The sequence below is a fragment of the Notamacropus eugenii genome, chromosome 3 (genome assembly GCF_028372415.1).
Source record: "Notamacropus eugenii isolate mMacEug1 chromosome 3, mMacEug1.pri_v2, whole genome shotgun sequence".
Classification (NCBI taxonomy): Eukaryota; Metazoa; Chordata; class Mammalia; order Diprotodontia; family Macropodidae; genus Notamacropus; species Notamacropus eugenii.
Window position 1 is genome coordinate 398,513,833 of NC_092874.1, and position 26,456 is coordinate 398,540,288.

The 26,456-nt window shown below is 38.1% G+C and overlaps 1 protein-coding gene across 1 annotated transcript in view; it reads right to left on the reverse strand.

The window, feature by feature from the left end:
* LOC140497244 (acyl-coenzyme A synthetase ACSM2A, mitochondrial-like) overlaps window positions 1–22,836 on the reverse strand; it is a 37,261-nt gene extending 14,425 nt beyond the window's left edge. The window contains exons 1-9 of the mRNA XM_072597966.1: window positions 22,764–22,836; window positions 21,212–21,454; window positions 20,838–21,095; window positions 18,090–18,300; window positions 11,571–11,778; window positions 10,389–10,532; window positions 8,161–8,323; window positions 4,275–4,354; window positions 2,146–2,269 (exon numbers count right to left, since the gene is read on the reverse strand). Of these exons, the coding sequence (XP_072454067.1) occupies window positions 2,146–2,269; window positions 4,275–4,354; window positions 8,161–8,323; window positions 10,389–10,532; window positions 11,571–11,778; window positions 18,090–18,300; window positions 20,838–21,023 (1,116 nt within the window). The 5' untranslated portion in view covers window positions 21,024–21,095; window positions 21,212–21,454; window positions 22,764–22,836. The remainder of the gene's footprint in view (window positions 1–2,145; window positions 2,270–4,274; window positions 4,355–8,160; window positions 8,324–10,388; window positions 10,533–11,570; window positions 11,779–18,089; window positions 18,301–20,837; window positions 21,096–21,211; window positions 21,455–22,763) is intronic.
* Between the last annotated feature and the right edge of the window lie 3,620 nt (window positions 22,837–26,456).

A 26,456-nucleotide genomic window follows, 5' to 3' on the forward strand; every position in this document is an offset into this window, starting at 1 on the left:
TAAGTAGTATTTTATTTTTCCAATTACATGTAAAGATAGTTTTCAACACTCAATTTTTATAAGATTTTTGATTTTCAACATTTTCTCTCTTCTTCCTTTCCCTCTTCCCTCCCTAAGATGGCAAGCAATCTGATACAGGTTATACACATACAATCATGTTAAATATACTTCCACATTAGTCATGTTGTGAGTGCTCTTTTTTTCAACATGGTTAATATGGACATAGGTTTTGCATGACTTAGCATATATAATTGATATCATTTTACCTGCTTTCTCAATGGGTAGGAGAGGAGTTGGAGACAGGGAAAGAATTTGGAACTCAAAATTTAAGAAGTAAATGCTAAAAATAAATGAGAGACTTGAATTCCAGGCTAAGGCGACTGCTCTCAATTTAGAAGGCAATGAGGGGCTACTATTAATTTTTGAGCAGAAATGTGTTCAGATCTATACATTAGACAGATTAATATGTCAGCTATGTGATTAGAGAGGGGAGAGGGTGGAGGCATGAAGATGGATTAAAATGAACAGTAAGATGCTGTTTTGGATAAAGAATTGGAGCTAGTGTCTGGAAGACGAGTGCAACTCTAGCTTCAGACACTTAGTGGCTGTATGACCCTGGGCAAGTCATTTAACCCCTGTTTCTCTCAGTTTCCTCTGAGAAAATGGAGATCATTTTAACACCTATTTTCCAGGCTTGTTGTGAGGATAAAATCAGATAATATTTGTAAAGTCTTTGCTAACCTAAAAAATTGTTTCCATTTTAGTTATTATTATTAGGTTAAACTAATTCAAGCAAAAAGTAGTGAATACTTGAACCAGGATGGTTAAACTGAGAGCAGAAAGGAAGGGGTAGATGGGAAAGCTATATAAGTTGATGCAACTTGTTAATAAAAGCTTAGGGTGACTTTCTAGAGATATCTGGATTTTAATAGGAGATTTTGTAAGACTAGACTATTCAAGATTTCCTCAAATGAACTGATAATAGTGAAACTTCAGAGACTAAGGCAGACCTTTCTATAGCCTCTCAAATCCTACCTACATGTTGACAGTCATTCATTCCTTTACCTGTAACATCCGACATGCTCAAAGCTTAGGTGCCATTATCGTTAACATGTTGGGGGATGTAGGGATAGTGTGCTTGCTAATGTTGTTATGTGAGCTTTGACACATGGTCATGAGCCCTACTCATGTTTCTCACAGTCCTTTCTGCCCTTGCCAGTCTTTAAGTCAACCTGTAGCTCCTCTTCAGATGTCTTTAGACATTCAGTCACATGGGTGGCTACTGACCAACACAATCCCTGGCAGAAAGAGTGGGAAATTATTACATGGAAGATAAGAAGATCAAGGAGATAATTGATCTATGAGAGTAAGAAGATATTACCTGCATACCAAGTTAACAAGTCTCATTCTCTCCTATTCTGTGGCTGATTATTGGCAACAGATCAATATAGAATAAGCCCCAGCTAGTGTTCTTTTATTGGCCCTTGTTAGTACTGGCCCTTGACTCTAAAACCAGCTTTGTTAGGAGGGATAGCAAAGGAGCCAGGTGAGACCTTATTGTGGCCAATCATTTCAGGTCTGGAGAAATCAGCTACCTGAGTGACTTTCTCTACACATCTATTTGTATCCCTCTCTGTTGTGTCCATCTCTAGCAAAGGTCTTGTGCATTGGGCTACACTTTAAGTTGCTGAAAGCCTTAGGCATACCATGAAGTGCATACTCATTGATGATGTTATATCACAAAGTCATCAACAGTTAAGTACTTCCTTTTTTTCTTCTCTGTTGTCAGTCTCAGGATCTAGCAGTGGATAGATGGGGAGAGAGAAGTAGCAAAATGTGACAGACAGGGGAGGAAGACGCTAGGTAAAGGTATCATTGAATGCTTTAAAGCCAAAAGAACAAAAAAGGAAAAGAGAAATGGTGAAGAATGTCTTTATCTCAACCCCACCCTGACTGGCACCTGGCTTTTAAGCTAATTGCCTGATTTGGTTCAAATGTGCTCTCTAAGCAGGAATATCTGACAAGGTAGGATTTCAGAAGATATAAGTGCATGAATGTTTATTTTCCCTTCTAGAAACTCTGGAAACAAGTTTTAAAAACTACTCTTGGGTCATGCAGCCTACAGCTAAAGGTGAGAGCACATACGGTTTCTGTCTGTCCATAGATTTCCTTGATATTCAGCCCAGTCTCCATCTCCCACTTTTGCAGGGTTTCAGGGAGGAGGGCCTCTCCACCGGTGATGCAGAAGCGAAGGTTTTGGAACTTGTAACTGAACAACAACAAAAAAAAGATAAATAACCAACTGTCCTGAGCCCCATGGGAAGCCCTTTTAGGGAACAACATTGTCCTGAGCCCCCAAAGTCCCATCAGGAATGCAGGAGCTATGCTGAGACAGAGAGTGAGGCTTCAAAATGGAAGTGGTGGTAGATGTTAGATCAGAGAGAAATCTGATCTGTGGAGATACTTGTGGTTTTTACTGCATTGGGACGAAGGACTGTTTGAATGTGTAGCATTTGAAAGCAACATTCCTACTCTCTGCCTTCTCTGATGCTTATAATTCAGTAGAATATTGAGCATAAGGAGTAAGGAGGCTGGGGTGGGGGGCGTAAAGACACTAGGAGTTTGGAAGACCAGAACACTTGCACAGGTGATGTAAACATTATTTACAAATAATGCCAGGTGTAACTGGTGGTGAGGTGATGAAATTTGCTTTGGAAAACAAAACAAACAGCTTGTGTTTGGGGCAATTTCATGTTCTTCCTGTGCCTTTTCACTCCTGTCTTTCCCTTATTCCAAAGCTTTGTGTGCCTTCATACTTCCAACATCTCGTTTCCATACAGTATCCCAAAGTAGTACAATGGCAGTACAAGTCAGAGGGTCTGACTTAAAATTCCTCCCTTTATATTTACAACCTGTGTGACCATGGAAGAGTCATATTACCTCTTTGGATATCAATTTCCTCACTTACAAAATGAGAGTTGGACTAGATGACCTTTGAGGTCCATTCTACCTCTTTAACCTTCCTACCTTTCTAAGGCAAGATCCCGATGTTTCTGCCCTTCCATAAAAACTTTCTTGTACCATACCTCATTCTCATAGGGCTGTGTTCTTTCTAATTCACTGTGAGGTGTTAATAACCAGAAACATTTTGAGCTGTCACTCTGACCTCATGGCATTTGCAATTTAATAACAATAGTATTTACATAGCACTTTGAGGTTTGCAAAACACTTTATAAATATCTCATTTGATCCCTCCAATAACCCAGGGAGGTAGGTGCTATTATCGTCCCAATTTTATAGATGAGGAAACTGAGGCTATGAGAGGATAAATGACTTGCCCAGGGCTGCACAACTAATAAGTGTCTGAGGCTGGATTTGAACTCAGGTCTTCCTGCCTCCAAGTCCAATACTATATCCATTGTTCTGCCTTCTTAGCTAAAAGGAAAAGGAGTTGACCAATGGCAGAGTTTTAGGTTGCTAGGTAGTCTGGTGAAGCAAATTCTCAGCAGCAGGGAGTGTAGCTGGGAGCCCTTCACATACCAATAGCCAGCCAGTAAGAAGCCAAGGACCTCAATTCAAACCCCAGTCCTGCCACTTAGTACCATAGTGATTTAAAGTCACTTAATCTCTCTCTACCTGACTTTACTCATCTATAACGTGAGGGGGTTGGATAAGATGAGACTTCTAAAATCTCTTTTAATTCTAAATCTATGATCCACTGAAAATATTGATGATGATGATAGCAATAAGCATTTGTATAAGACTTTAAGGTTGGCAAAGTATTTTGGAAATATTGTCTCTCTTGATATTCAGAACCATCCTGTGAACTAGTTGCTATTATTATCCCCACTTTACAGATGAAGAAACTGAGGGTGAGAGATTTTAAATGATCTGTCCAAAATAGAAAGAATTCAGGCATTTCTGACTCCAGGTCCAGTACTCTCTATCCTGTTGCCTCCTGATAGACACTTGACTAGGATATACATGCACATTTGTGTGCATATGCATGTGCACTCACACACACACGCACACATACATAGATACACACACATTCCTATTTCTCCCAATAGTAACCACTTTAAAGAAAGATAAAATTCCATTTGGAAAACAGGTGCTGCATTTGCTTCATCTGCAAGCCTACTACAGTGATGGGTCTTAGCAGCAAACCCTCATCCAGGAAAGATGCTCTTGTCTGAGGACAAGCAAAGCTGAGGATGGGCTAATGACCTAGAAGGAACTTTGCCAACCTGGTGGCAATGGGTGACATTACCTACCTGATGAGATCTTGTTTTAGCAGCATCCGGTATAACATAGGAGGTGCCAGCAGGATATTGATGGGATATTTTGAGAGAGTCTGGTGAATAAGAACAGGGAGATGGCTCAGATGTTGAACCTTGAGTCAATTATCAAACTAATTTCTGATCTTTGAATTGGCAGATTTTGATGTAAAGAGCACAGAGAGCTAGTCCCTAAACAATACCCATATTCTAATATGGAGCTCAAGATGAGGAGTAACATTTCTTTTAATTGTCACTGCAGCTCCAGTGCCAGGTATTGGTTCATAGTTTCAAAGATCCAGAAGTAAAAGGGACCTTAGATCTCGTTTAGCCTGATCCCCTTATTTTACAGAAGAAGGAACTGAGGTGCAGAGAGGTTAAGTGATGTGTCTAAGGTTCCATAGTAAGCGGCAGAGTCATGTGACACCAAATTCCATGTCTGAGTCACTATCTATCTTTATTTTATTTAGGACTCTCTCCTCCCTGGTAAGATTAGGAACAAGGAGAGCAGGGGGAAATTTCATCAAGGCCAGTCATTGACAAACACGGGAAGTCCCACGTTTGTGTTTGGTGGCTTCCTATTTCCCCTTTCAGATCCTCTTTCCCTTCTTCTGGTGTTCCCCATTGAGGTTCCTGAATAGAACTTAGGAAGTGGCTGATAATAATTTAGGGTGATACTCATTTCAGGAACATATGCATTTCACTGGGTGGACTCTGAACCAAGGAGTCTTCAAGAGACAAAAAAGTGAGTTTCTTATAGTAGGACAGTAGTTTCTTATGGTCCTAGGGACTGGGGTAGAAGAGAGGAAAATATTGCTCATACATTTAGAGTAGGAAGGGACCTTAGAGGTCATTGAGATCAATTTCTTCCTTTTTACAGATGAAAAACTGAGGCCCAGAAAAGTTAAATGTTTTGCTCAACATCTAGTAATGACAGATTTTGAACCCATTGCTCATGACACCAAATAAGATGCTTTTCTTTCTACACTCATTCTACCTCCCTCAGGTAAGAGGAATTTTCCTGGAAGCCTCTGTCCAACACAACCTGTGTCTGGTTGGTTAGTTATTGAAAAAGTGATTTCTTCCTCAGGAAATAAAAAGTTTTCCAGTCAGTTCCTACTTTTGCAAGACCAGGGGAGGGTGGTCATGCAGGATTTTGAAGGGTATCAATTTCATGTTAAGGTACTGAGAACCTTATATACCCAACTGGGTGTAACTGTGTACTCAAATTATAGAAAAGACTAGAGAGGTTCACTAGGCCAATCAAAAGGAGAAAGCTATGTGAACTGTAGCATCCACTTCCCTTTTTCACCCTTCCCTCTGCCAAGGAAACATTTCAGAAAAGGAAAATAAATTGTTCATTCATGGACTCTCTGGAATGCAAGGACTGCTGGGAGGCAGAGTTTTTGTCTGCAAATAAATCTCATAGGAAAAAATCAAGAGCTATCTACTGACTGAACATATTAGCTGCTCTTTCTTCTATTTGGTTAGTGTCTGTTTCCTGTCAAGTAAGATCCCAAAGCATTTACAAACTTAGCCCCAAAATGTCTAGGTGAATTAGTACCTCTCTTTGTCAAAAGATGACACAATCTGTTGGAAAGGACATTAGAAGAGGGGTATAGTAAAAAGATTGCTGACCCTAGAGGATCAGAGTTACAACCCTATCCTTGGTTCTATGACTTTGGGTAAGTCACAGATTCTCTGGACCTCAGTTTCTCCATTTGTAAAATGACCAGACTTCATAGCTTTTATTGTCCCCTTCCAGCTCTAAGCTTATGATGCCATGACTATGAGTCAGGACATCTGGTTCTATTTCAAATTCACTCCTTGGGAGTGGAGAATGTTGTATCCTCAGCACTCAACGCAGTGTTTTTATTGAGTAGTTTTTCAGTCATATCCAACTCTCCAAGACCCCATTTGGGGTTTTCTTGCCAAGGATTCTGGTTTACCATTTCTTTCTCCGGCTCATTTTATAGGTGAGGAATTGAGGCAAAGAGGTTGAAGTGACTTGCTGTAATGGGAGTTAAAAATCTTCCCCACCCATTAATAGACCTTAGGTGGGGCTGCTAAGGGAAGCTTGATTAGGGGAGGCTTATTTCTTATGAAGGCCCACACTTTTTGCTAATTGCTAATAAGGCACTGGGTCATGAGGACTGTTATGCCCTCCAGCTTTGAAAAGTACATATGTGTATGTGTATATATATATATATATATATATATATATATATATATATATATATATATATATATATATATATATATGTGTGTGTGTGTGTGTGTGTGTGTGTGTGTGTGTATGTGTGTGTATGTGGGTACATAGATATATATATCTATATCTACATATCTATATAGAGAGATATATGTTGGAGGAGAGGTTTTGCTTTGGGGCTCAAATCATTGGAAGAGTGTTTGTATGATTAAGGCAGAGGAGACTCTAGGTAGCAGTTAAGGATCCTCTCTGCTTTGAAAACCCAGATGTTGGTGCTCCCCTCTCTGGTAACGATGTATGTATTGTCTATGGTCAGACAGTTGGAAGCCCTGTCTGTTGGTCTTTCTGTTTGTATTTTCTCTGAAGTTCAGGTGCTGACTTTTTTCCCTGAACTAAGTGAATGATATATGTGCTTGACTAAAGTAAGATAGTTTACCCCTTTCAAGGTTGCTTTCCTTAGAAATGCAGATGTAAGAACCTATACCTCATACCCTCCTGTGTATGCCTGGGTGCTTGCTGTTTTGCTTGCCCAGGTCACACAGCTAATAGAATCTAGGGGCATATTTGAACTCAGGTCTTCCTGGCTCCAGGCCTGGCACTCTATCCCCTGCACCACTGAGCTGCCTCTAGCACAGTACCTGGAATTTAATGAGGGCTCCATGACTGACTGATAGTCTTGAGTAAGTCCTTTAACTCTGGGTCTTAGCCTCTGTGTCTTAGAAGTTGATATGATTTAGTGGGTGTGGAGTCAGGAAGATATAGATTAAAATTCTGTCTCTGTTACTGACTAACTGTGGGATCTTGGGTAAGTTACCTAGCCTCAGTTTCCACTTAAAAAAAATAATAACACTTGCCATACCTAACAACTACAACAATAAGTGCTAGTAGCAGCAGCGGCTACAACACGGTACAGTGAAAAGTGCAATGGCTTCTGGAGTCAGTGGATCTGGGTTCACACCTCAGTTTTTATTCTCTGCATGACCTCAGATACAACATTCAGCCTCCATTCCCTCACTCATAAAATGAAGGAGTTGGACTAGGTGTCCCCTGAGGTTCCTTTTAGATTCATCATCCCATGTAGCATTTTAATATTTGCAAAGCATGTTATATACAAACCACTAAAGACTGTACATAAACGTCAGCCTGCCTATCCAACAGGGTTTATTATGGAGAGTAAATGAAGTAATATACAAGAAAGTTTTAAAACAGTACAAGTGCTACACAAACCACGACATGTTTGCAAAAGGTGGTAGAGGTAGGAAGGAACTAAAGGATTAAAAAGGGAGAGTTGGATAGACTGCCACATGACTGAGTCATAGACAGCAAAGAAAAGCATCTGGGATATTCCAGATCTTTAAGATTGATGCCAAGGAGAGCAACAATGTGTTGCTTATGCCACAATGTGTCACTTACAGCTTCAGCAGAATCTGATGCTAGAAGGACCAGCCCTCTAGGGCTAGTCCTCTGTTCCTAGATGAAAACAAGGTTAAGGATACAGATGCATCTTTGCAAACAGACCAACAGAGGTGATTTTCCATATCATAAATCCAAGATGAGATATCAATGGGGTGTTTCTGGATCAGAACTCGATGATCCTATATATTGGCTCCCCATGAGCATCAGAGGGCTTTGGATTCATCTTCACCAACCCCCATGCATTAGATTCGTTCTTACCTTGATGATAATCAGTGGGTCCGTGTTTGGCAAATGGTGGATAAATGAGCATGCTCCAGACACCCAGGGTTCCAGAAATGTCCCCAATATGTTGAGAATCCAGCCTGTATCTGTTATACTCCACATTGTTTCTGAAGTTTGCAATTTAATCCAACTTTTGTCCCTGCAGAAAGCAGAAAATGTTTACATGCTTCTGTATGAGCTGCCAGCATGTAATTGAATGTACATATGTATGTGGGGAAGCAACTCACAACTTGAGGGGGGTGGTGGTGAGTAGTGATGGAGGCACACGTGGTTGCTAGATCCTTAGCTGCTCTAACCACAAATGAGTCACATACTACCCATGCCTTTATTGTCCTGTCTGTAAGATTGGGGGCACCTTCTTTTCCCTCCTGGCTTTATAGACATTTGGTGATAGTGGATGCAAAGTACCCAGAGCATAGTCAGCAGCTATTTGCTGGGAGATGTCTGGTCTTCTTTGGGAAGGGTGGTCTAAAACATAACCTCCCAGTTGGGTTAGGTGCTTTACCATCAGCAGGATTTTCATGTGGTCAGTAGAACTTAGGTAAGTGAGAAGAGACCCAAATCATTGTGAAGTTATATCTTTGCATAGGTCATGGTAGCCTGGCTCTGTCATTAATTAGCAGGGTGACTTTGGACTAGCTGTCCTACATGATCCTTAGTTTCCTCACATGTAGAATGAGAATAATCCCTATCCTATCAACCTCGTGGGCTTATCAGGAAGCTCAAATGAGACAAATCAGTTTGAAACATTAAAAGCACCACCATATAAATACAAGGTATTCTTAATTCAAGAAGCTCTGCTATGAGTGTCCCTAAATTAAGTGGGTGAAATGGGATTTTTTTTCCCATACTGGCCTAAAGGCACACAAATCTGGAGAATATATGAGATGGAAGGGACCTTCAAAGTTCTTCCAGGATTGCACACTTCCCTTTGTCTCACAGGGGAAGGAAGGATCATCTTTTTAGAAGTGAAAGGAACACAGAGATCACAGAATCTTACCTCATAATACTGAAGATCTAGAGCTGTCCAGCCTCTTCATTTTATAGAAAAGAAAACTGAGGCCCAGAGGTAAAGTTACTTATCCCAGGTCACATAGATAGTACATCAAAAAACCAGGATTCAAACCCTGGCCCACTATCTGTAAAGCTAATTAATTTTTTACAATTGAGTCATTTTTTTAGTCAGGTCTGACTCTGTTTAGGGGTTTCTTGGCAAAGATGCTGAAGTGGTTTGTCATTTCCTTCCCCAGATTATTTTACAGATGAGGAAAAAAGAGGCAAACAAGGCTAAAGGACTTGCCCAGAGTGTCTGAGGCTAGATTTGAACTCAAGAAGATGAGTCTTCTCCATGTGGCACTCTAACCCCCGTACCACCTAGGTGCCTCTACTTGAACACTACTGTGTTCAATCTTCAACCCATTTTTGTATTCTCTTGCAATCTTTTGAAGTAAGAACATGGACTGCTTCTGACTGAATCCTCATAGTGACAATAGGATAATATTGACTTAATTTTCTTTCTGTCTCTCTGTCACTGATGTCTCTCTGTCTCTGTCTGTCTATCTGTCTCTGTCTGTCTCTCCTATGTAGACTTGCTTAAGCAACTATTGGAGAGAGAGGGCAAGATGTGATGTAATAGTGGCAGGGAATTTCTCTTCCCTCCTTACAAAGGACAAAACAAAACGAGTGGAAGGATTTAGATCAACTAACAGAAGAACTTCCTAATCAGCTAGGTAGGCAGTACTCTGGCTATGGTGACATGCCTGGAGTCAGGAAGACATGAGTTCAAATCTAGTTTCAGATACTTCCTAGCTGTGTGATCCTGCTGGTCAAATCACTTAACTTCAGTTTCCTTGATGTAAAATAAGGCTTAATAATAGCACCCACCTCCTAGGACTGTTGTGAGAATTAAATGAGATAATAATTGTAAAGCACTTAGCACAGAGCTGAACACATAGTATTATATAAATGTTACTATTATTGTTATGTCTGGGAGATAGCAAGTATGTCTCCTCCAAAGAGAATTAAGCAAACAATAAATAAATAAATATTTATTAAGTGCTTGCTACATGCAGACATATAAAATAAAACTAATAGTCTTCCTAGGAGGAATTTCAATTAAGTCCTGCTCAAAATATAGGGGGATGAGCCCAATGACATCTCAAAACCCCCTGAGGTTCTCTTTTTGGGTAAAGAAATCTCCTTACATAGCATCTATCTTGAATTTGAAGCTCAGGCTCCCATGGGAGTGCTCGGCCATTTTGGGAGCACCAGTGGTTCCGCTGGTGAAATAGATGGCTTGTGCTTCTGTGCTTGCAGTCTCTACACAGCTGTGTATAGTGGAGGCTTCTCTGAAAGACAAATCCATTATATGCTCAGCATCCAGGAAGAACTTCAGAAATCAATCTGTCTGATACACATTGTTCTTTTGAAATGTGACTCCCTGGAAAATATTAGGCACCTTGGGTAACCCTAAGTTGTCAGCTCTGAAGGTCATCTGGTTTCTAGGCCTGAGTAATAAAGATGTTTCACTTAAACCAAATAAACATCCATTTAGAGACTGGAGCAGGTTGGCTTGTAGACAAGTATCAACTCAGCAGGTATTCTAACGCTTGCTTGGCAGGGACCTGCATCCAGTTCTCTCGTTGCCAAAGTGGAATCAACAACTCTGTTAACTGATTTTGCTGTTTCCATCCCAAATCGGAAATGCCAAGAGTTGCAAGGCAAGAATCCCCATGAAAATGGATGCCCAAAGCAGTCATATAGACAAGCCAAAGTTGTGAATTCCATACAGTAAGGAAGGAAGGAGAATCAATCCCTTCCTACCATAACTTATAGCCCAGGATGCCCCTTGGCATGATGAAGCTGCAGAAAATTATTCTTCAGTCCTCTTTATCTCACTTTTCAGTGACATCGTCCCCTTATGGACAATTCTCCTTTCTCCTCTAAGGCAATTAACATACTTTTATTACTCTGAGCCTCCCTTCCAGGCCTGAGACCTACTTCTCTTCCGTTGATTAGTTAGTTGTGTGTCACATTCTGGATGGAGCTATTCCCAGGTAACTTTCATGTTGGAAAGAATTAGATCAATTCATTCCTTTAATCGACTACTTTCTCCAAAAGTATTTTTGTATTTCGAAAGAGAGGAATCAGTCACTAACAGTAGAATTTCAGGGCCATAGCAGGGTGGTTACGGCCCTTCCTAGAGATCCTTCAATCACACAAAGGTGATTGCAACTCCTTCTACTCTAAAAGCAAGACCCATTATAGTCTGTAAGAGGAACTTAAAATTAAGCCTAAGGAAAGCTGTTGGCATAGAGAGGGCTCCCACCTTCGAGAAACACAATTTTCAAGGGGTATTACAGAGTGAATGAGATCCAGAAACTCACCGTAGTAGTGTTCTGAAGTCCATCCATCCATCATGTCTGTTTTCTGACACTAGGAGTTTGACTTTCAGAGCAGGGCAGTCAGGTGCCACTGCATCTACTGTGGGAACCAAAGCTTCGCTGGTTATGATGCATTTGGCTTTTGAGCTCTGCAGCCGGTAGAGAATGTCTTTTGCTGTCAGCATAGGGGTCCCAGGAATGAATACAAGGCCTAAGAGAAGCAAGGGATTATTGATTCATTCATCAAATAATTCCTTTGATAAATACTGATTGAATGTCTCATGTGTACATTTATATGTACTAGTGATATAAATGACATTAAGATGTGGCCCCTATTCCCAGTGAGCTTACAATTTATCAGATGAGATGACATGTACATATATAACTATAATACAAAAAAAGATTATGATAAAAGTACAAAGTGCCTATACATCTATAAAGTACAAAGTATACAAAGGTGCCATATACAACACACAAAGTGTTAATACTTTTTTTAAAAAAGGAATTAAAATTAATTTAGAATGGAGAGAATTTCTACCTAAGTTACAGATTAGACTATACCTCTGAGCTTCCTTCCAACTCTGAAACTTTGATTTTGTGCGGTTACTTTTGACTCATCAGGATGCATGACAGTGGAAATTGTTTTTCCCAAGTCAGAAAAAATAGCCAGAGTCCATAGAAAAAGGTGAGAAAATCCTAAGGATACCAGATAGAATTACTATAGGGTCAGGCCACTGTGATTTCCCGCTCTGGGTCACATGAAGCTGTAAAAAGGGAAGGCACTCTCAGTTCTCTGTGCAAATGTCCAGTTGTTTCTCTGGAGACCAGTATCTACAGCCTGCAGTTTGCCTGCTAAAATCTCTTCTGGTACTTCAGTGAAAGTTGCCTAAAGGTGACATTGTGATTGAAGGGATTGGATTTGATTTTGGTGCTCTCCTATTCCCTATTTCAGCTCTGGGATTTACGTCTATCATTGGTTTTTCAAAAAGTTTTTAGTCACTGGGCCTTTACATGTTGTTTTGAAGCTAATCTCCCAACTGAAAAGTGTAATAGTAAGCCCAGATCAATCATCCTTCATCACAAGTCTCACCTTCTCTGAAGACAAAGAGAATTTAAGAAGGCACTCTGCGAGGACCTAAAAAATTCTAACAGACATTCACAAGAACTGAATCTTTAATGGTGGAATTTTAGATAGTCAATGGAAGATAATTTTGCTTTGTTTTTATTTTTTACAGGAGCCTTCTTGGTTGTCACATTGGAAAGAATCTGATAAATTCACTCACTTAAAACATTAATTTTGGATATTTGTCATCTTTTTAAAAAATTGATAAATTTTCTTTTGATGTATTAGAAAACTCCTGGCATAATTCCAAATGAATTTCCCCAAATGTACAGTCCTTGAAAATAGTTAAGAAAATAGTGATTGATAATAGTTACAACCTTGCATTTTAATAATTTTTCATTTCTCAAAAGAAAGGGCAGATGTTTGCTTTACAAATTTGTATAAATGTTGTATAATATTTTTCATCTGAGTTTCATTACCATTTCAAATTTTCTTCATTTATATTGTTTTAGTAATTTTGTAAATTATTCATTTGATTTTGTTTCGCTCACTTTGCATCCCTTCATAGGGGACTTCACATATTTGAATTCTTTTTCATCATGCTTCATGGTACAGTAATATTCTATCACATCGACATGCTACAATTTGTGCAGCCATTCTCCTAATTTTGGATTTATTTTGTTCCCAATGTTTTGCTATTTCAGAACAGAGCTTCTATGAAGGCTTTATAAATAGGCCTTTTCTTTCTATTTTTTTTCTCTATAGACTCTTTTGGGGGTATATGCCTAATAGTGAGAGCATTAGATCAAAGAGTATGAGCAATTTATGCACTTCTATGATTTAAAAATTATTTTTCAGTACTTGGACAGCTCCACTACAAAAAGTTAATGTGCCTGACTTCCTAAATCTCATGAACCCTAAATTGTTCCATGTTTTGTCAATTTTGTGATATCTCAGAGTAGTTTTCATTTTTATTTCTTTGATAATTGTATAGGTAGTGTGGATTGTGAGCCAGCTTGGAAATAAGGAAAACTTTGGTTTAAGTCTTAGCTCTGACACATACTACCAGTCTGACCCTGGGCAAATCACCTTAACTGTAAATTCTCTAGGCAACTCTCTAAGATGATAAGTTGTAGAAAAGGTATCAATCTGCACTGGTAGAGAAAATTTCCTCACTGGGAAACTCCAGTGAAATCACTGATTGAGCCCTTTCCCCTTTTTTGATGATTAGGTGCTTTTGAGTTTTTTTTTTAAGCTTCTTCCTATTGAGTTCATAGTTTGTGTTCTCTTTTCCTAAGTTTTTTCCTATCTTCCAACTATTTGGGTATTGCAGCATAACTCAGTTGTATCTATTAATTCGTATCAATTCCCTATAGATTTTGGATGTAAGACTTTTGTCAGAGAAATTTTTTTTTGGAAAATATTGTCCCCAGCTCATATCTTTTCTCCTTATGTTAATGCTTGAATTTGCTTTGGGTAAAAATTTTTAATTTTTAGATAAGTGATCTACTATTTTCATAATATTGTACATGTAGTTCATTACAGAATGTGCCTTATTTATAGTTTTGAGAGATATAACTGTATTTTTTAAATTTTTAAATAGTGTGACCTTTTATATTTTGTTAATTTTTCCACTTGAAATTTATTATGGCGTATTATTTAAGATGGTGAACTAAACTTATATTTTGATAAACTGCTATCCAGTTCTCCCTGTTGAATAAACAAATTTTTTCCTTAGTACTTTGTTTACTTGAAGCTATCAGGGGCTATGCTCCTACAAGCATTTCCTTTTAAATCTTGCTTATATAATCTTTTCAACTTGTTTTTGTTTTGATAGTTATTAGTTTATAATATAATTTAATATAATAAAAATAGTATGCTATCTGCTTATGAGAAAACCCTTTATTCCTGCTTTTTATTATTTACCTAGGTAATGTTGACTTTTTGTTCTTTTATATGAATTTTAAAAATTGTTCTGTTTTATTTTATAAAGTAGCCCCTTAGCAATATGATTGATATAATGTAAATCTAGATTAATTTAAGTACTAATATAATTTTTATTAAGTTGATGTAGCTTAGGCATGGACAGTGAGTATCTAAATTTATTTGGACCTTGTCAATTTCTGCAAAAATTATTTTATAATTTTTATTGGTATAAGTCCCATGTGGATCTTGGTAATAATAATAATAATAATATTAACTAACATTTATGTTACTCTTTAAGGTTTACAAAGAGCTTCGTAAATATTATCTCATTTTATCTTTATAACGATACTGGGAAGTAGTTGTTAATATTATCTCCATTTTATAGATGAAGAAACTGAGGCAGACCCTGCATCCAGGGTCATGCAGCCAGTAAGCCTCTGAGGTTGGATTTGAACTCAGATCTTCCTGATTCCAGATCTAGCCCTTTGTTACCTATCTACCTCTTGGTAGATTAACTTCAAGATATTTAATTCCTCTAATTATTATTTTAAATTATATTTCTCTATTTCTTCATCCTACTATACAGGAATGTTGATAATTTGTGGATTTATCTTGTATTTGGTATTTTGCTGAAGCAATTAGTTGTCTCAACAAAAGAGAACACACTGGTTAATTAATTAATTTTACAGTAAGGAAAACTATAAACCAACAAACAATCCCAAAATAAGCACAAGATGATATTTTTAAAATTAAAGGTGCTATATAAATAATTAACTTTTAAAGCAATTGAATTAATGTTAAGATTGTTCAGGGATATATTTTCCAAAAATTTTTCCAATATTTTCCAAAAAAAATTTCTCTGATAAAAGTCTTACATTCAAATAAATGTTCAGGGATGTAAGTTTTATTTGAAGGGCTACTTTAGCTGCATCCCATGAAATCTGGTGAGTGATTTAATTATTTTTATTCTTTTGAGTATAGTTTTTAATGCTTCTATGACTTGTCCCTTGACCTAATCATTATTTAGAATGTTATTTTTTATTTTCTCTTTAGGTCTACATTTTAAAAAATTTTATTGTGTTGTGGTCTGCAAAGAATGTGTTTAACGTTTCTTTCATGCATTTGCTTGAGTTCCAGATATACTGGTGTTTTAAAAAATTACTCCCATGAAAGATCAAGAAATATGTACATTCACTAAGGTTCCCATTGGTGTTTCCATATATTCATCAAATCCAGTTCTCCCCAACATTTTTCTGTAATTTCCTTCTTGTTTATTTTTCTACTTGATTTATTAATCTCAGACAAAAGGATGCTAAAGTTGACTAGAATTCATGTCTTACCACCTAAACTTTTTCTTGGTAATTTTTTCCTTTGAGAACTTAATCGCTATCAATGTGTGTGTGTGTGTGTGTGTGTGTGTGTGTGTGTGTGTGCGTGTGTGTATGTGTGTGTATGTGTGTGTGTGTGTATGTGTGTGTATGTGTATATATATATATATATATATATATATATATATATATATATATATATATATATATATAGGTAATTCATAGATTTAGAATTGGAAGGGCCCTCAAAAATCTCTTAGTCTAACCCTCTCATTATGTAGATGAGGAAATGGAGGTCTAGGAAGATTTAATGGCTTATCCACAGTCACACATAGTAAGTAGCAAGATCAGGATTTGAATCAAGATCCCATGACTTCAGATCTAGAATTTTTTTCCTGTATTATACTACCACTTAAAAGTCATGTTGTTTCATCAGCTATGGTGTTTTTAGAAATAATGTAGTTTCCCTGATTATTTCCATTGATATCATCTGTTTTATATTGCTTTATATGAAATCATAATTGCAATTTTTGCTTTTTTGAATTTAGCTGAAACATAAAAGGTTTCACTCTATTCCTTTACTTTAAAGGTATATTAACTTCTGTTTTAGATATGTTTCTCATAAGCAGCATATTTGTAATTTGTTTCCCTTTATTGGTGTATTCAATCTCTTAATATTTAAGATAAAGAATTGTTTGATTTTCTCTACATTAGATCTTCTAATATTGCTTTCTTCCCCCTTGACACAAGATGCCATACTGGCCATTTTGTTTTTTGACAGACCCATCTTACTCCAAGTGCTAATAATATACAGCCATTCACTCCCCTAACTTTATCCCATAGATAAAGATTATTTTACTTTGTAACACTCTAATCTAAACTACCCCCTTCTTCCAGAATCAGTTTTCCATTAGTATAGGAGAGAAAGAGTGTGAAAAGAAAAAAATTGAGTATCAAATGTTTAAGGATTAAGAAGGGTTCCATAGGGCACAAAGGAAAGGCAGAGATGAGTATTTGGGGGGATGGAAGACTGGGGAGTAGTAGGATTGAATTGGATGGGAATGAGAGATTGGTAGAGGTAATAGAAAAGAAGCCTTTTGTTTTGAGCAGCTGTTTCAGGGCATCATTGCGTTCTTTTGTCTTTCTTCCCAAACAAGAGACTTTTCCTCACTTAAAAAATCCATAATGCTTAATCTTTGCACTGGGGACTCTTTTTTGTTTATGTATTTCTTTCATTTTTGAGTTTTTCTGTGAAGATTTCTTTCCTTTTTCCTGATCTTTTTCTTTTTTGGTGTTTTGTTTTATTTGGTACCTTTGTCTTTTGAAGGTGGTACAAGGAAGCTAGGACTTGTAATAAACACAATCTTCTCATTGAAAATTTGGGGGATAAAGGAAACAGCTCTGTAGCCCAAAAGAACATATTTCTCTTGGGGAATTTCAGACATGTGGGAGGGAGAGAAATAACCTGCCTCTCAGTAGACTGGTATCCTATCTATTCAAGTCTGCATCATTGTAGGCAGGCTTCTTTGATAACTCTCCAAAAAGAGAGTTATCCACAGTTTTGGTAAACCATAGGGATTATTCTTAGATCATCCTAGTACCTTCCTTCTAAAGAAATCTAAGCACTTCTTACCTGAGTTATCTGATTCACATTCACAACTTCCCTGCAGGGCAGGAAGTGGAAAGTATTTTTCTTTTGATAGAGGATGAAAACCAGGACCCAGAGAATTACAATGATTTGTTCAAGTCACATGGCTAGTCCTTGATTGACCTGGGATTTGAGCCTGATTCTTGATGTCTGTAAGATGAAGTCATTGACTAAATTCTTCAGTCTTTCTTTGAAGATCAATGACAAAAGGAGGCAAGTTAGAAGGTTGTTTTTGTTTTGCTGTAGACATGTCAATGAGCAGCACAAAGGGACAATAGCAAAGAGTGGGGGAAAAGAAGCAGGAGACCTGATTAGCCTTGGTCTGAATAGTCATTCCCATCAAGAGAGAGCTAACTGTCCCAATGCAACACTCAGAAGCAGCAGGAAATAAAGCTAAAAATTTTAAGACAAAAACGTACCACCCCAGTTCCTGGCAGTGTTGAGGTGTGGGAAGTATGGAAGGTAAAGGAATAGTTTTTATTTATTTTTTTAACAAAATAGTTGGCACCTTTCCGTACTTAAGTTTAAGTGTCTTTGATCTGAGCCTTACCACTGACCTGCTCGAATGCAGCCCACGATTGTCAGCCACCACTCAGGAATCCGGGGCAGAATCACAATGACACGATCACCTCGCTGTAGGCCGCAGGCGTCAGAGAGGACGTTGGCTGCCTGGCGGGTGAAATCGCCTAACTCTTGGTAGTTCCATTTTACTTCATTCCCTTCATCATTCACCCACCACAGAGCTGGGGTCAGGGCTTTCTTGCCCTCCTGATAAAATAGAAATCCTAGTGATACAATATGGGTTAGAGTGTACTAAATCCTCCAGCCTTTCGTTGAAGGTTAGCAACAAAAGAAGGCAAGTTAGAAGGTTGTTTTTGTTTTGCTGTAGATGTGCCTTACCAGTGGCCAGACAATTGAGAGGTAGCACAGGATATTAATCCTTGGGACAGTGTATGCATGAGGTTACACATGCACATACATATGTGTATATGTATAGAGATATACACATACACACATACATATGTATATACATACATACATACATATGTACATATAGCCTGTCTGTATGTTTAGAAGAGAGGGTTCCTGTCTAGTTTGTGTGGGAGAGTAAGGTTGATGATGTCTAAGGACTGGGTCAAGGGTTCTGAACCCAGAATGAGTTCATGCGACTCAGAGGCTCATGTTACCATGGACATTATTATAATATAGTGACACCATTTTAATATTGCCTTTTCAAGACTATTTTGCCTGTGGATGCTTTCTAGTCCCCTCTTACGGTCTATTTCTAGTCTTTACAAGATTTGTCTACTAGGCAACATCATTTCTCACTATGTGAAAACCATGACCATGGCCAGGATTGAATGAGGAAGAAATAAAGAATCCTAAATGGTCATAGCTGGAAGAAATCTTAGAGATGATGTGGTCTATTCTCTTTAATTTAGAGGAAACTGGAGCTGAGAAAGTGCAACAGACTCAACCAAGTCAGGTCTAGAAGCTAGGTTTCCTAACTCCCTGGCATCCACTCCCCACCCCAGTGTACACAGTTGTAGGTAGTTGCAAAGAAGATGGTTAGGCTGGGCAACTAGGATATTCTGATGCCTTAATTGGGTGACTAGGTGTTACCATGGAGAGAGCGCTAGTCTTGGAGTCAGAAAGACTTGAGTCCAAAATCTCACCTCAGACATGTCCTAGCTCTGTGACCCTAGAAATATTACTCAACTCCTCTCACCTTCACTTTCTTCATTTGTGAAATGAAGATAATAATAGCACTTACTTCACATGGTTTTTGTGAGGATCCAATGAAATAATATATGTAAATTGCTTTTCAAATTTAGGAGGCCAATGGTACAAAGGTTTGGGGCTAACTTTTTCTTTTTTTAGAGAAGGAACCTGATTTGTTATTCCAATTATATCATTTCCTAAGATTTCCACGTATTTACTCTAGTTGGTTACCTCCTTTCCCCCCACCTAATAGTATCTTATTTTTCCAATTATATGTAAAAATAGTTTTCAACATTCATTTTTATGTGATTTTGAGTTCTAAATTTTTCTCCCTCCCTTCCTCCCTCCCTTCCCCCTCCCCAAGACAGCAAGCAATCTGTTATAGATTATACATATACAATCATGTTAAATATATTTCCACATTAGTAATATTGTGAAAGAAGAACCAGAACAAAAGGGGAAAAATCATAAGAAAGACAAAAACAAAAGCAAAGCAAAGGAAAATAATATACTTCAGTATGCATTCAGATTCCATAGTTCTTTCTCTGGATATGGATAGTATTTTCCATCATTAGTCTTTTGGAATTGTCTTAGATCATTGTGTCACTGAGAAGAGCTAAGTCTATCATATTTGACCATTGCACAATGTTGCCATTACTGTGTACAATGTTCTCCTGGTTCTGTGGCACTAACTTCTGGGAGTGAGAAAGTTTTATTTAGAGTATATAGGGGTAGAGAGGGGTAGAAGAAGGAAGAATGGATTTTGTTCTAGTAAATGCTTGATCTTTCTAGATGGGCTTTCAGATCATTAGCATGTATTGTATTTGAGCTCTACAGCAACCGTTTTCCTCTTTGCCCTCATGTTGGGGCCTCTTTCAGCTGTGCTTGTCTGTTTAATCCCCTTTTCTCCCAAGATGAACCTGAGGGAAATGATCCTACTCCTATGATTATCCTGTAGAGACTAACTGAAACCCAGAGAGAGGAATGATTTTAACCAAGGTCACACAGCAGTCAAACTAAGACTTGAATGTAGGTTTCTTAACTCCCAACTCCACTGTACATTATTATAAGTAGGCTACATCCCCCCATGTTTGCCCTCTAGAGACAAAAAAATCAGGAGATAAGGGAATGAGGTCAGGGCATCTGAGTTGGTGCAAAATGGAATGGAAAGGTGGGGGGCACAGTCTGATTTCGGTCCTAGTGGGTTTGCTGTAGGAAAGCCTCCCAATTGCTTCCTGCAGAGCATGGAACAGATGAAATGAATTGACCCTTCAGGAAATTCTGACTTAAGAAAGGCTTCATGGAGGAAGTAGGCAGGAGAGCTAGAGAGAGGAATCCGAAAGATGGATTAGCAATGCTTGAAGCTAAACCCACCCCCACTTCAGGAAATAGGCAGACCAAATATGTGTGGTGTTGTATTCTGTGTTGAGAAAGGAACAAGGGCACCCACTTTTATGGAGGACACGCCATGGTTTTGATATTCTATTTCCCCAGAACTAAATAGCACCAACACCAAGAGTCCAGTTCCTGTTTCCCAATTTTCCCCACTTCTCACACCCTCAGTCCCTGGAAATCCCTATCACCTTCTCCATTTGAGCCCAGTGATCCAGCACATCATGTGCAAAGTTAAACTTCTCAGGCATTTCTGGATTTCTTGCCCCCAAGAAAGCTTGCTGGACCATCTTCCTGGGATGGAGGTGCAGTGGACAGCAGGACAGGCGGGAAGCCCACAGGGCTCGGCATTGTTGGAATCTTAGCAGCAGCCACATGATCAATAGAGGATAGTTCGAATGGCACCAGGGAGTCACAGCAAACCTTTGAACCTAATTTCATTGCCAAAGCTTTATTGGGAGGAGAAATAGAAGAAAGGATGTTAACTCTTTCTTGACAATACAGCCCAGCCAAACCTCAGACCTCCAGGGCCACCTGAGGAAAACCAACCTCCATTACTGCTTACATGATAGCTTGGTTGCATGTCCAGATACCAAAGAAGAGGTGGGGGCAAGGGTGGGGGTCCGCATTCCTCTCAGCTTCTGAGGTCTGCATCTTACAGGAAGCGTAGGAATAAGTTCAGTAGGGTTGGCATTGTTCATCTTTCAACACTGAGGCTCTTCCCAGAACAGAACAGACAAATCCCTGATGTTTGTTTGATATAGAATTTTGAGAGACTTCAATCATCATTCCTTCCTCCCCTCAACATCTGAAAGTACAAGAAATAATGTTTTTCCTACAGGATAGCACACGGCTGTATCTACTGAGTATCTGTACATGCGGTACACAAGCACTGGACTTGTGTAAAGTCCCACTTATCTGTGTGATCCTGGGGAAGTCACTTATTTCCACTTGCCTCAGTTTCTTCATCTGTAAAATGGGGATATTAATAGCAATTACTTTATAGGGTTGTTGTAAGAATTAAATAAGACAACATATGTAAAGTGCTCTGCAAAACTTAATGCAATCTAGAAATGTTAGCTCTTATAATCCCTGTTTGTTTTACAGTGTTTGCTGTTGTTGAGTCATTTCGGTAATGTCTGACTCTCTGTGACCCAATTTGGAGTTTTTTTGGCAAAGATACTAGAGTGGTTAGCTGTTTCCTTCTACAGCTCATTTTACAGATAAAGAACTGAGGCAAAGAGGGGTAAGTGACTTGCTCACAGCAACACAGCTGGTAAAAGTCTAAGACCAGATTTGAACTCATGTCCTCCTGACTCTAGGCCTGGCACTCTATCTGCTCTGCCACCTAACTGCATTTAACAGTGTAGACAATTAGAATAGAACTGTAATATGATAATATAATAATCCAACCCTCCAACCCTTTCATTCAATGCTAAAGGCTCCATCTCATCATACTAGTTAATCAGAAGTGCCTTAGCTCTTACCATGACTATGATTATGTCATGGGCCTCCTTTAAATGTCATGGGCCTCCTTTTTAATCGCAGAATTTCAGGTTTGAAAGGTTCTCCTGTAACTTTGACCTATACCTGAATGAGAATCTCCTCTATCACCCTTCGACTCCAACTCTAAACCCCAATGTGACAATTCAGCTTTCCTTTCATGATCTCTAGTGAGGGTTAACTTACTATCTATGGAGACCAGACATTTCCACTTTTGGACAGTTCTAAGAGTTAAGAAATTTTTCCTTTCTCAGCCCTAACCTCATTTCTTTGCATCTTTTGCCCATAGATCTTCTTTCTTCCCTCTGGGGCCACAGTGAATAAGCACATACCCTTCTAGTGTTGAAGATTTTTAAGATCTGGCAAGAAGAAATTCCCACCTTAACTATGACTGAAAATGTACATCTCTTTTTGCATTATAGCTTTCTCAACTCACAGACTTCTAAAACTATTTGTAAAGTTTATTCTTTTTTTGCACCCCCATGTATTCATGCTTCCCACAGCCTTCTTCCCTGAACCTTACCCTCTTCCAACTCCAGGCTTGCTACCTCCTCTAAGTGTGGGTGATGAAAAGATAAGGATTTTCGAATATCTCTTGAGACTTAAGTACTTACCACCAGTGAGGTTTTGGAAAGAGCAATTGTGAAGACTCCTTCAAGGAGACTGAGAACAAAAGGGGCAGGAGTTCTGCTATGGCTTCCTAGAATCTGATTTTATCTCCTTCTCCTTAATGCAAACTTTCTTCCTAAACCCAAGTTACTCATAAACCATAAAGTTAGATGAGGCAACATTTCATCAGCTAAAAGTCAAGGCTAGCACTTTAGTTTTTTGTTTTTAAAAAAAATTTATTTTTATTTTTCAACATTCACTTCCACAAGATTTTGAATTGCAAATTTTCTCCCCATCTCTCTTCTTCCCCCACCCCAGAACAGCATGCATTCTGATTACCCCTTCCTCCAATCTTCTCTCCCTTTTATTACCACCCCCCCTTCTCTTATTCCTTTCCCTTTTTTTCCTGTAGGGCAAGATAGATTTCTATACATCCTTGCCTATATATCTTATTTCCCAGTTGCATGGAGAAGCACTTTTTAAAAACATTTATTTATTTATTTTTAAGAATTTAAATTTATAATATTTATTTAAGAATTATTTTATTTGTGTTCAGTGTTCTACAATTACTTCCATATATTTCAGATTTTTTCTTCCTCCCACCCCCTCTAGCCCCACTCTCTCCCTGAGACGGCATACAATTTTATATAGGTTCTACACACACATTCCTATTAAATTCATTTTCACCTTAGTCATATTGCATAGAAGAATAAAAATAAATGAGAGAAATCATAAAACAAAACAAAACATATGATACAAAAGAAAATGATCTGCTTCATTCTGTGATCAAATTCCATAGTTCTTTCTCTGGAAGTGAAAGGCATTTTGCCTTGAGTCCATTGGGAATTTTTTAAGTCCTTGTGTTGCAATGAAGTACTAAGTCTACCAGAAAAATTCCTTACACGCTGTGGTTGTTGCTATGTACAAAGTTCTCCTGGTTCTGCTCCTTTCACTCAGCATCAGCTCATATAAGTCTTTCCAGGCCTCTCTGAAGTCTTCCTGTTCATCATTTCTTATAGCACAATAGTATTCCATTACATTCATATACCACAATTTATTCAGCCATTCCTCAATTGATGGGCATCCTCTTTTGATTTCCAATTTTTGTCCAACAAAAAGAGAGCTGTTATAAATATTTTTGTACATGTGGGACCCTTTCCCACTTTTATGATCTCTTGGGGATACAGTCCTAGAAGTTGTATTTCTGGGTCAAAGGGTATGCACATTTTTGTAACCCTTTGGACATAGTTCCAAATTGCTCTCCAGAATGGTTGGATCAGTTCACAGCTCCACCAACAATGAATTATTGTTCCAACTCTCCCACATCTTCTCCAACATTTATCATCTTCCTGTTTTGCCATGTTAGCCAATCTGACAGGAATGATATTGTTTTGATTTGTATCTTCAGAGTTGTTTTGATTTGCATCTCTCTAATCAAGTGATTTAGAGCATTGTTTCATAAGACTATAGATAGCTTTGATTTCTTTCTCTGAAAACTTCTTGTTCATATCCTTTGACCATTTATCAATTGGGGAATGACTTGTATTCTTGTACATTTGACTCAGTTTTCTATATATTTTAGAAAGGAGGCCTTTATCACAGATACTAGTTGCAAAAATTCTTTCCCAGTTCTCTGTTTCCCTCTTAATCTTGTTTGCATTGGGTTTGTATGTGCAAAAACTTTTCAATTTATTATAATCAAAATTATCCATTTTGCACTTCATAATGTTTTCTATCTCTTGTTTAGTCAAGAATTTCTCCATTCTCCATAAATCTGATAAGTACACTATTCATTGTTCCACTAATTTGTTTATAGTATCAATCTTTATATGTAGATCATGTACCCATTTGGACTTTATTCTTATGTATGGTGTCAGCCATTGGTCTATGCCTAGTTTCCACCATACTGTTATCCAGTTTTCCAAGCAATTTTTGTCAAACAGGTTTATCACACAGTAGATTGCTATATTCATTGACTACTGTGTCTTTAGAAGCACTTTGTAACATTCATTTTTAAAGCTCTGAGTTCCACATTCTCTCTGTTCCTTCTTCCCTTGCAATTTATTTAATTAAAAGGGATTAATTCAACTCAATTTGATTTAATTCATTTCAAAAAGTACATATTAAGCACCTACTATATATATGCTATTATGAAAAATGCCTGGGATGAATCTCTTGAGCTTGCAGCAATTCTGAGGAAAATCAATTTCTTCCTGCCTCACAGGATCCATACTCTCACTTACTGTGTGTCTATGTTTATGCATGGTGTCATTTGTCCAGTTTGTGACCACTTTCTTCCTCTCCTCTATGGATTATATTTTATTATTCTTTCAATGCTTCTTGTCCTATAGGTTTGGACTAGGTTACCTTTAGGTTCCTTTGCACTCTAAATCTGCAGTCCTGTGATCTTTGGGATGAGTTTTGAGAAGAGATGCCTATCACAGAACCTCTCACATTGACGACATTCTGTCAATGTTTATTGAATTAAGAGTTACAGCAGGAATGGGGGTGAACTCAGGTCAATGAATCTCTTAGATTAGTATTAGTTTACTCCAGGATTGAAAGGCCAGGTCAAAGATCCAACTGATTGAATAATATTTCTGGGTAAAGGAACCTGGCCCAGAAGTTTCTGGAAGGGGAGGATTGTTTTCTACTATTAGATTAATACCATGCCCCACATGGCTAGTGCAATGGAAGGAACATTGAGTTTCAAAGTCAGACAGAGGGTCTAAGTTCAAAATCTGCCTCTTCAGTTACTACCTTGTGAGCAGGCACAAATTGTTTAATCTTGGGATGTAATACTACTGTGTCATAAGAAATGAAGAGCAGGTTAATTTTAGAAAAAACGTGGGAAAGACTTGCATGAAATAAAGAGTGAAACGAGCAGAAACAAGAGAACATTGGATACAGTAGCAGCAATGTTGTTCAAAGAATAACTGTGAATGACTAAGCTATTCTGAGCACTATAAAGATTCAAATCAGCTATAAAGGAGTTATGAAGTATGGGAGTTAAAACTGCCCATACTACAGAGACTAAGGCAGAGCTCTGAGCCAATGGCATTTTATTAAAGGGTTCATGGTGCCCTTTAATGAAGTGGACCTCAGATATTCCTCACAATCTGAGACACCCCCTTCTTCTAGGACCTTGTTTTCATAGGGTTTCCAGATATGTAAAAGAGACATGATGAAATACAGAATCTTATTGGTTGATATACCTTGCTTTTGAGGGCTAAAAATGACAAAGCAGCAGGGGAGTGTCAGGTTGGGCAAAACATGGAAGGGCTCCACTGACTAGGTGGTCATAAGATGATCACTTGCTCATGTTGAACAAAAGAGAGAGATCTGGGGGGACAGAAATATATATGGAGACTTTCTAAGGCATCAAGGCATTCTACCTGTGCTGGACTTGTACATGGAATTTGAGCAAAACAGATTGAGCCTCATGACTTGGTAATCAAGTAGTGAACATTACATTAAAGTTTGACACCCTATAAGAACCTCTCTATCTCTATATGATTTATGTAATACGTTAAACTGATTGGAATAGAGCAGGGGTCCAAATGAATTATTTCTCACATAGAAAGATACCATCCACCTCCAATGAAAGAAATGATAAATAGAAGCATGCATAGTATGGTCTTTTATCTATCCATTGATCCATCTGTCTGTCTGTCTATCTATCTATCTATCTATCTATC